This window comes from Varroa jacobsoni, unplaced genomic scaffold, assembly GCF_002532875.2.
Source record: "Varroa jacobsoni isolate VJ856 unplaced genomic scaffold, vjacob_1.0 scaffold_820, whole genome shotgun sequence".
Lineage (NCBI taxonomy): Eukaryota > Metazoa > Arthropoda > Arachnida > Mesostigmata > Varroidae > Varroa > Varroa jacobsoni.
This window is the reverse complement of record NW_019213722.1, coordinates 123,079-134,269: the sequence shown is the minus strand read 5'-3', so window position 1 is coordinate 134,269 and position 11,191 is coordinate 123,079. Positions and strand designations below refer to the sequence as shown.

The following is an 11,191-nucleotide window of genomic DNA, read 5'->3' as shown; positions in this document are numbered from 1 at the left end:
ATGTGAACCCCTCATACATAATAATAACCTTCGCAGTAATGTATCTGAATAGATTCCCACATTGCAACCGAAAAACTCTAACCTCGCTGCGAAAATCCGGTACAAAAACTCGTTTTATGTTCGTGAGTTTTCGTAGCGCAAGCCCATATAGATACGTAGCTAGTTACTTGAAGAAAGAAGTTCGGCACTACCGTATAGTAAAAAATTAGGATATTTCTAAATTCAAGTTCAGCCCTATTATCCGTGAAACAGCAAACTCAGAAAATAACAGCACACTAACGCTGTTCCCTTAAAGTAACAAATAGAAGTTGAATCCGGCAAGAGAGAACACTCGCGTGTCAGACCTCATTTCACTATAACTTCAAGTAGTAGATTTGGCAGAAACCGATAAACAAAATATACTACCCTTACTTTCCTCGCGACACTCTACTTAACTCTGCAAATTAACACTTTGTAGCCAGTAAACTCGGTACCCAAGCATGCAATATGAAACTTGATAAATACAAAAACCAGAATTTTTCATACATCCATCATAAGCCATACGAATGCAAATCAGTCAGAAGTCACTTGAGATCTAAATTCAAGTTCAATGTTGAATTCTGAGTCTGTTTACTTGCCTGGCTTATAGTACTAACATTATTATTATTTCGTGGCAACTGACATAACCCCATCTTCCCTGAACATTCACATATAATAACCTTTCTTTTCAATGGAATGGTACTTTGTAATGGTACTTATGTAAGTATTGTAATATTATATATCAACAGTTGTTAGTATATGGACAAAAATATGCATACAACCAATAGTAGATCTCTGGAATTCTACTTCATATTGAAACTATCACTTGGTTTTTAGCTGGAGTAGGGCTAAATGAAGTACACAGGTAGCAAAAGCTTTACCCTTTTTGATTTTTGACACTAACACCCCTAGCAGTTCCATAGGTCCAAGCTGCATCTACTAATGTTAAAATGTCCTCCCTCATTAAAAAAGTATTGTTGCTTATCTGAAGTAGCGTTTAATGGCAAATGCAGACGTAATAAATTCGAATCATTGACCTCAATATTGAAGTAAGGCGCCAACGTTATCTTGCAAAGAGAAGGAATTTATCAAGCGATATAAATTGAGTTTGCAATGTAGAGCGAAACCGTCGTGATATCAGTTACAATGTAGCTAAGTACGTAGCTAAAAGTCCAGGCGTTAACAAAATATGAGCGAACCCATGAGCATAATAGACGTCAATATGACTAACCAACATCTATTGCAAAGACATGGGGGCGGAGACGGCCCATAAATCCCGCAGCTCGACGTATACATATATCTTGTGATTTAGCTCACTCACAACCATACAACATTTGAAATCTTACGTTTAACGCTAAGAAAGGTGCCTTAGAAAGAGACGCTAACCATAAATCTTTTGTTTGTATGTTACGTATCATCAGGAATGCATAATCAGTAATTAACGACAAGCTCAATATCCGCTAAACTTATAATCTTTCGCTTCACAATCTGGTTCGCAAATGGATCAAAAACTTCTTATGTCTATTTTCGTCTCGTCCAAAATGATTGATGAACTCTGTGAATAACCTTATAGTCCTTTAAAGTAGCATACAAGTTTTACTAAGACCTTTGTTCGTCGTTTATACTTGGAATAAAACAGATTACTCGGCTAACTATTACCCGTTATAATATGCTAAACCTATATGTAAGACAGGGGAATCGCAACACAGTTTTTTCTAGTGCAAACACCATTAGAAATCTGTATCTACAGCTGTTACTATTCACAAATTGTTTTAGCAAAAGTTAACACGTCCGAGGTTTTATAAGGTAATTGATATCTTAGCTAAACGACTAAATGGCCATTATTTAATTGTTAGAGCATAATTTCGATTTAAGAAACGCAATTTTTACGAGAGAAGCGACACCCCTTATGGGATAACTGTATGTTTAGGGAATGCCGCCAGTCTGAGCAAGCGGAAACTGACAACGTATTTGAGAATCAGAACGTTCGTCTTCTTTACAAACTATCTCTGTCAATAGATTGATTTAGATGTAAGACTTCCACTCGTAAGCCGCACCCGCCGTCAGCGGCATGAATCAAGCACGCAGTTATGACTTTTGGCCTGTTTATTGTACTAATCTATAGAACAGATGCCAATAGCCGCGAACAGGAATCGAGTTGTCGGCCGAAACCGTTCGCTTCGATAATAGTATCTCGTATGAAAAAAAAGGTCGGATACGCTTCTCCAATTCAGGGCTCGTATTTTTCCTTATTATCAGAGTGATAAATATATTTTCTATCATATTCCGATCCTAATAAGCATGAGCATCTCCAACTTTGCTCACTGTCAAATAACGTTATGGTCAATTATAATAGATAAAAGTACCATAGTTTTAATTTATTAGTTTCAAAAATGTTGTCCAAAAGTTGGCTAGGGCCACTAAGTGAAATGGGTGAAGTACATCTTTAAGTCTATTTGATATAAAATCACGCCGATTGCAACACCATGTGTAGAGGCTGATACAGTAGGCAACGCATGCTTCGTTAGCACCACTGAAGCTTACATTCCTAGTAATAGAGTTGGCTGTGTCGTTATCAACTAAGCAGATGCAATTCATTCTAAAAACGATATTAATTAAGGAACAACTTGCAAGCCAGAAAACACAGGAGGTCCCGCAAACTTGGAAAAGGAGAACAAAGCTCAGATGACCAACATGTTACAGTTTCGTCTTATATTCACCGACAGTATACATGGTGGATCAATCTACATAATAACCAATGCACTATCTTATGAAACTGGTTAGCCACAAGGTATACAATTATAATCGAATTCCAAACGCTATCTGCTAGGTACGTTTTGCTCAGCAATATACAGACACGACACGGGATGTATACCCCCCATACTTCTCATCTGACATGTTCCATATTTACAGGATGATGTTTTAGTCTAACGACAGGTTGTCTAGATCTTGCTAGATAATAAAAATCCCTGATTGGTACACAGAGATCACAGATGTATAATGATAAACGACGCCGATGAGAAGGGACAGATTGCACTGAATGGTGGTGGGGCACTCGTGTACCAAACGGAGCATATATCGAGCTTTTTCGAACGTTGTTTGTGAGTGCAGGCTAAGGCTTCCTTTTTGAGATCAGTACCTGCCTATTTTGGACTACCAGATACCTACTGAACATAAATCGTTATACGATAATCAATAATAAATAATGATAATAATAACGATAATGCAATAGCTTGTGTAAGTGTACGTAAACGCTTGTACCTCGCTCTAGCGCCCGACCTCGATTAAGACGTTTATCCATATTCAATAAATATTATGCCTGAAAAACATCTTGAATTCTAATGAGACGAATATCCTTTTTACTGCAAAGTTATTTGTTCAATATATTCCAGTTACGCAGACAGAAAAGCGGCACGTTTAAATATTGAAAAAACATGTGACCTGGCGTATTTTCACGCAATTTTGTCACATACATGCCGAATTTATGCATCATTATATGCGCATAACATTTGATTTAATGAAAATTTAGATACAGCTCGTTTCAAAAAAACGATCACGCCGCAAAATACATTACCTAATACATGTGCAGGAAATTATTTCGTATAGGCGGGTTTAACACTCTTAAGTTGCCACAGCTTTTCTATATTCGAAAAATTCTATATCTTTCTTCCTAAGCCAGTATAACTTTCCACGAAAAAAATGTCCGCAATCTGTAACATCAAATTTATTCATAATGACACCACGTAGTGTGCCAAAACTGAAAACCACTGAGCTTAAGTTACGCTAGTGATTAAGACATTTGAATATTTTCAATAATTTTCAGAGGCTAAAGCAATTACAAGTACAAAATTCGATTTATTTGGAGTACGTATGTTTTATTTTCTTCGCAGTCAGTATTATATTCTTGATTCCATGCTATGACAAGAAGGACTCCTCTGATATATTCGTATCATAAGGGAGTTCAAATATTTTATTCAACGAGTTTGATATAATAACGTGCATTCAATTACCATCTTCGGTATGAATTCGTCAGTTTGTCAATGCTATTTCTAAATATATGACAAAATATACACAGTAGAGCCAACCTCTTCAATGAATCATTTAAGGTCTGCCTTGCTTTTCATTGACAATCGTGAAACTTTTGATAACATGTTTACCCTTGTGACTATGATCTTGCGGTAACAGTGATACATGATTATCAATTAACTGTTGCCTGTAAACAAAACTGAAAAAATATTTTTTAAAAGTTAGCGTACACCGATCTTATATATGGAAGGAACGTTTTTGAACAATTCCGCGGTTCCATATTGTCGACGAACGTCTTAAGAACAGACGCCAACTCTTTGGGGTAATGATTTCTACATTTAGCTGCTACAAGGAGTAGTCCTGAAACATCCCGAGGTATCTTAATCGCTTTGTCCTCATCCTTTACGAAACCGAGGTGAATTGCAAATAAATTAATGAGGTTGGCCATATCATACTTCAGTTGGAACATTTGGTCAAGTACCGGTGCACAGATTTCGGATGCCGCATCGACGGTATCGGGCGTTCCATCGCTGGCCGCTCCAAACTTTACAAACATGCGAAGTAGGCCAACGTGATCAAGGCATTGAAATTTGTCTATGTACTCCTTAGCTTGCTCATACGGCTGTTCAAGTCGTAATAGCGATTCAGGTGTCGGGTTCCTAGCGAAATCGTCAAATGTAAACGCATCATCGGTATCTTCATCGTACTCCTCCTCTTCAACCTCGTCTTCACTGAAGGCACACAGCGAATCGAGAAGATCTAGTTCATCCATACGTGACTCAATCAATGCGATGCCTTCAGCGCCGAAGCGATTGCCATCCAATTCTAGAACTTGTAGATTTGATTTATTGGCCATGGCCTCCACAATCTTCAGGCCGGCGTCTAGTTCAATCTCGTTATGACCGAGATTGAGTTCACGTAGCTCGGTGAGATATTCAATGGCCGATGCAATGTACTGAGCTCCTTCGGAACGAATTACGCAGTCACCAATATTGAGTACTTCTAAAGACGTTAGCTGACAGAGTGATTCTCCTAAACTTTTAGCGCCCTGAACAGAAAGAATGTTGTCGTTAATGTTAAGCACCCGCAGGTTGGGACGGTTAACGAGCGCTTCACCGATGGCAACAATTCCATCTTTGAAAATGCCGTTTTGCGGTATCACGAGCTCTGTTAGGTCAGGAGACTTAGCAAAAAATTCGGCCAACGCTTTAGCGCCCTCATTCTCAAGTCGTGACCTGCCGCACACAAATACTTCCAGACGAAATTCGCCACCAGACTTATCCAAGCACTCGAGAAGGGCCTTAGCAAGACGGACACCGCCCGATGGCCCCAGGCCAGTGTTATTCAACCGCAGTTCCTTTAGCGAATAACATGTTGGTGCGGTAAGTAACGAGTACATGGCATTAATTGCGAGTTCGCCGAATGCGTTACCGGAAAAATCGAGCTCTACCAACCGACAATTTGACTTCATTAGGCCTCGAGAGAAATGTTCTAACGAAACAGGGATGTCGGTTTTCACACGTCCCGTAAAAATGTCTTCACAAAGTAGGCGCTCCAGCTTACTGCATGTCTTTAACGAGTCACCGAGAAATTTGGCAGCATCCGATCCTAATGTGTTGCCTTGAAGGCAGAGAATTGTTACATCGGGTTTACTTTCCAGAGCATCGCAAATAACTTTGATGTCCTCATACTTGTCAAGCTTTCTGCCTTCACCCTTAAAGTTAACTAGTACACCCTCATCGAGAGTCTGTTGGTCTAGACGATCGATAAGCGAGTTTACACCAGCAGACTCTGCCATCATGGCCACAGCTATGTGACAGTAAAACTCGGTACAGATACTTATCACAACAGTGCACAAGTCTTACGAAATTAAACAACAGTCGTTATGTTCGACAGCGAATTGGCGATAACACACACCCGCACAAATCGATCAGCGCCAATCACGATGTTTTGCCGGTCACCGCTGTCAACAAACAGCAGACGAACTGGGCCAGCATTTAGCACTGCGGCGCCAAATCAAAACAATCGGTACACAAAACAGGACCGCTTTAGTTCATTTAAAATCACTTCTTTGAACTTTATATTAATTTTCAGCAATACTATGTAACCACGATTTTATTTATCTTTAAAGCAGTAGAAAATATACCGCCAATTTTGTGTTAGGTGCGTGCGTACGTACAATCAATTATAGTCGATACCTGACCGTCGAACAATGATACTTGAAACACGTTAATATCGTTGTTAACGACAGCTGGATAACACGAAACCTATTTATATTCTATACAAACGGCCAATGCTATATTGAAAGAAAAGCGCGTAAATCAGTTAAGCAAACCCAGGCAGAAAAAGACAAAAATGAACCGTAGTTAATTTAACGGTAGATTATGTTGATCAAGTGAAATGCACAGATTTTCATTCGGTCTTAATCAACATAATCATTTGAGGGGCCCGTCTGAGCATATATCGACTCGGGCAAACGCTAGCTGAACCATCTAAATAAACAGTGAATACAATGATTGCGACCAGTCTATGGTTATATGTTGGAGTTCTATGACTTTTTAAGAACCCTGCGATTTTTCAATCTGCCCAGTATGTTCTTTGCTAATACTACCTTCTAACTATTGGGAATACGTTAGACCATAAAGTGAAATCGTCAATGGTCACATTTAGAGACTCATCTCAGTTTACTGTGTGATAACAAAAAGAAAGAATGAGCTAATAGTAGACATATGTGAATTCAATTGGACTACTTAACTATTGTTTCATCACTTCCTACGTAAGGGGTTAGATTTTATGTGCCCCGAAAAACAACGAAAATAGTAAAGCTAACATAATTTTTTTAATACAAGTCGCAAAAATGAGACAAAAAACTACGTGGCCTATAAAGGACAAACTTTTCTGATTGTTAGCAAGAAATATTTCAGCTGAAGACCAAATTGTTTCTCGCGACACAAAAATTGAAATTTTCATCAATAGGTTCCACAGAGGTAGCTTAAAAATAATTCAATTAGAAGGCTTAATTAAAACTAGCGTACGAAAGAATATCTTTGCAATTTTTTAAAACTTCAAAGTTTTTTCCATAATTTTTGGGGCAGACATTGTCAGAAACGATTGGTTGAACCAGTTGCAATTCTAATTCACAAAAGAAACTTGAAAAAGCTTCACCTTTACTATAAAGCGTTTGAATTTTACAACAGACGTAAAAATAGTGTAAAAATAAGCTGAGGTAACGTTAGGCAGTGGATCTTCATCAACGCATGAACCCTGAAAACTTTATTTTTCTAGCCTAGATTCTTATTCTATGGTTGGAGCAATTCCTTAAAATTCGAGATAGAATTGTTGCACGCCTGCGAGCTCCGTCGTCACCAAAACCTTGCCAGTGGTTCGGTACACGTAAGCGCGCCTCCGTCAAATGGGTTGTTGCCCTCACAACCAACTCGATTTTTTCTATTTAAAATGTTTCATCCTGTTAGGCACTGTTTCGAACGGTTGTCCCGTTTACCAAACAAAACGTGTCTATTTCCCACCACCAACATTAAGTGCATTAGCTTACAGAGCGTATCAGCGGCGGGCACTCGTCGTCGTCTGCACATTTAGCGCGGCCACCAGGGGGCGTTACCAAAGGTCAATCGTCTAACCACCTGATTTTATTCCAGCGACTGTCGATTTTCCAATCAGCTATGGGTGTTTTTCATTACAATCGATGCTAGACAATGGTCAGCAAAACAGCAACACGATCCACAATTTTACCAATACCTTCAAACTGTTCCTATTCGAAGTTAACCGTTGACCAATTAGCGCATCTAAATCAACGTGCATTGTTGTTGTTATTGTTGTTACGACAAAAAATACGTTTCACCAGCGTTTGTGTTTGTCAGTGATTGGCATTTGAGCTTCTAGGGTGTAATGGACAACAGTTCTGTCTGAATTACCGTAGGTGACAGTGGCCACCCAAGAGCTAGTGACACCGTATTTACATCGTCAATTACACTGTATTGCTTATCGAACCAGGCGCGCTAAATAGAGCAAGTCTCCAGATCGAACAGACAGACGCAAGCGACGAAGTAACGAAGAGGCTCACTATTGGCTGAACGACTGATAGACTGAATTGAAAAACTAAGGCCAACAGTTGCCCCTGCTTCAGCCTACATTTTTCTTCCTTCTCTAGTACAACACATGAAAATCTGCTTGTTGCAACCACACTAATACGGAACTTGTGGAGTAACATGAGATAACTAGTGAGACTAGACGTTGACGTCTCTTACGGAAAAATGGCGGACTGTAGGGGATTGCAGGCTTGTCGCGACATTGGATTAATTTGCGGCTGACGCTACAACAACGAAGCGCATGAGGGGCAGGGAACCACAATAAAATATAAAGACAAGCATTAGGTAATTCGGTTGAGCTGGAGACTTCGAAACCACTGTACTGTTAAAGCGACCGGAACAGTGGGTCGAGTAAAATCTCCGATTTATTGCGCCCACATTTGTATAGTAGCGTCTGTGTAGTCAAAATTGAAAAGAACAATAGAGAACGAGTTGACTTGAAATAGTTGGTTTAACTGTGTTTAAAACAAAGCGTTGCTAGTTAATAGACTGAGTTCGGAGGATACAAGGTTATCGTCACTACCTTTTGCCACCAGCTAATTCAAATCTTACATGACATGATAGTGATGCTAGGCCCTGTCTCATCAGAAGATATTACTCCTTAAACTTGTAAAGCCAAATGTCAGTTAGTCCAGATTTCTTCGTTTCATTGCGTGTCATAGGAAGGAACTGGGTTTGACAGCGATAACTTTGATGCACGTTTCTAGGTGTGTCCGCGAACAGAGAAGTTTATTTTCTTGCCGGAAGATGTCATTTACTACAAAAGCCAGGACAGCAGCTCGGCTGCCGTACACCGAAACAGCTGACAAACTCAACCTCGTTTTGCGCGCGATTCACGAAGATATTTTGGGATGTGAATGTCTTCTCTCTATTCTGTCTGGGGCGATCATGAGTTATCGGATCGATTCAGTTCTACGACCATATCCACCGATGTTCATGAAAATGGATGGTGAAAAAGATATAGACAAGCTACGAGAAACACTTAACCGTACACCCCGACTTCGCGACATGGGGCGAACATCTGTCGACTCCGATGTCATCGATCTTCTTCATTGGTGCTTTTGTTCACTCCCTTTTAAAGTGATATCAAGAGACAAATCATTGATGCCAGGGGCCGACTACCTACTCGAATTCGTGCCCTCTGAACAACAAGAACGGCTTTTCGAAAAGGCTAGACTCGCTGCTTCACAATCGCCCCTGATATCAGCCTATCACGGAACAAAAATAGAGAACGTTTTCTCAATTCTCAACTGCGGACTGCTGACATACATGAACAAGGTGGGCATTTTCGGCTCGGGAACCTACTTAACAACAGAACAACGTGTAGCACAAATGTTCACGAACCGAGGCCCTGTCTGGCCCCGATCAAGTCTTGGTAGTCATTTACGTTGCGTTGTCGTGTGTGACACGATCGCCGACCATCCTGACGTTCGGTGGACAGAAAATAATAACAAACAGAATAAGCACAACGTTCCTGACAAGTATATACTTGTTAAAAACAACTCTGTCTTAAAGGTTCGCTACTTAATGCTTTATGCAACAAAGGCACCTCGCCAGCAAGGCACTCCAGCTACGCTGAGCCCTAGTCGCTCTCGCCTGTGGAGTTTCGCTCGAAATAACATCAGCTTCCTTGCGCTTATGATGTATGGCTTTGTGCTTCTCTGTATCAATTTACCGTCATGCAAGCCACTGAAGCAGATCTGGTCAAAAATGTACCATAACTTTGAATAACGTAGCTAGAAGTATGTCAGACAAAATCGACGAATATGTAAAATGAAGTCTCAATATTTTATCTAAGTACAGACAAACTCTATCGACCTTAATATATAGTTGGTCTTGGTTTTTATTTTTCATACCCTTATTACGTTTCAGTAGTATTCGACCTGTTCCAAAATGAAATACAGTAAAAGGCAGGATCAAGAGCTTTATCGGAGTTTAACAAGAATGACATCATTTAGAGTTACAAATCGCGCACTGATAAAGTTTTGTGTTGCCAATGCGTTCCTCTAATAAAAACACCATAAATTTGTCTGTTCATGTCTTAATTTTGTTTTTATTATAGCCAACTGGAATACGATGGCTTGTAAGCTAAAAATTAGGTCGTGCTATGCATCGTATCATAGTTGTCGTATATAATTGCGTTGTTGCGGACAAGAATAGGACTTTGGTTGTGATGTGAGATCTTTCTCAATCGCCTCATATTGTTCAACATCGGGAGGGATCTAATTTATCTGGTGACGGCAGTAAGATTGAAGTTGTCTCGAGCAAATCAGAGTCCAATTCGTTGGCACAAGAGTGCGTAACACTTTGGTGTAAGGAAGAGAAAACACTTAAATAGAACCGCAAATGAAATTTCTACTGTATCGTTTGCATGTAAATTATACATACCGCAAATGAAATTTCTACTGTATCGTTTGCATGTAAATTATACATAACTTACAAATGCTGTCATATGTATACCGAGCAAACAAGTGCGTAAACTCGAATTCCCAACATGTGTTAACTTTACTGCATTCCATAGCATAAAGACTCAATTAGAGAATTGCAACGTTGTCAACCAAAGTACAGCATTCAATACGAGTCAGAGTTTTCCGTATTATTTCCAGATTGACTGGGCTTATGTTTGTTATACCCACCATCCAAAATTTAGTGAGATCCTATAAATCTAAATGGATAGTACTGAATAGTAGAAATTTAATATTTGTAAATAAAGGGACAATGCTTTGTAGGTGAACATGATAATATTATACGTAGACTTAGAGTTTTTAGACCTTTTCTAGTGTCTAACGTAGGACGTGTGTAGACTGCTGAAAAAAAGTTGTGATTACCGTTTTGCGAAGTATTACCGACTTTCATGTAATGGAAGCTACCCATCGTCGTTTTTCTCTTTTTTTGTTATTGGTTTGTACATTTACCTGAATCCTGTTGGCTTTATAATTTTGTTAGCATTCAGCTATTACAGCAAGTAATCAGATACGAATGGTTTCTTTGGTTTTTATGAGCTGGAAGCGTCCTGTATGAGCTCCAAATTACTATCCGAC

The 11,191-nt window shown here is 39.4% G+C and overlaps 2 protein-coding genes across 2 annotated transcripts; one reads left to right on the top strand and one right to left on the bottom strand.

Moving 5' to 3' along the window:
- Nucleotides 1-3,867: 3,867 nt before the first annotated feature.
- Nucleotides 3,868-6,108, bottom strand: LOC111264093 (uncharacterized). Its single transcript, XM_022839696.2, has one exon. It carries the CDS (start codon nucleotides 5,843-5,845, stop codon nucleotides 4,259-4,261), a length of 1,587 nt encoding a protein of 528 aa, XP_022695431.1. The 5' UTR covers nucleotides 5,846-6,108; the 3' UTR covers nucleotides 3,868-4,258.
- Nucleotides 6,109-7,637: 1,529 nt separating this feature from the next.
- On the top strand, nucleotides 7,638-10,191 carry Parp16 (Poly(ADP-ribose) polymerase 16). The gene is made up of 2 exons (XM_022839697.1): nucleotides 7,638-7,668; nucleotides 8,858-10,191. Exon 2 carries the CDS (start codon nucleotides 8,898-8,900, stop codon nucleotides 9,879-9,881), a length of 984 nt encoding a protein of 327 aa, XP_022695432.1. The 5' UTR covers nucleotides 7,638-7,668; nucleotides 8,858-8,897; the 3' UTR covers nucleotides 9,882-10,191.
- Nucleotides 10,192-11,191: the final 1,000 nt, after the last annotated feature.

Coding starts and splice junctions, on each gene's coding strand:
- LOC111264093 (XM_022839696.2), bottom strand. CDS start 5,845: ATGATGGCAGAGTCTGCTGGTGTAAACTCGCTTATCGATCGTCTAGAC.
- Parp16 (XM_022839697.1), top strand. CDS start 8,898: ATGTCATTTACTACAAAAGCCAGGACAGCAGCTCGGCTGCCGTACACC.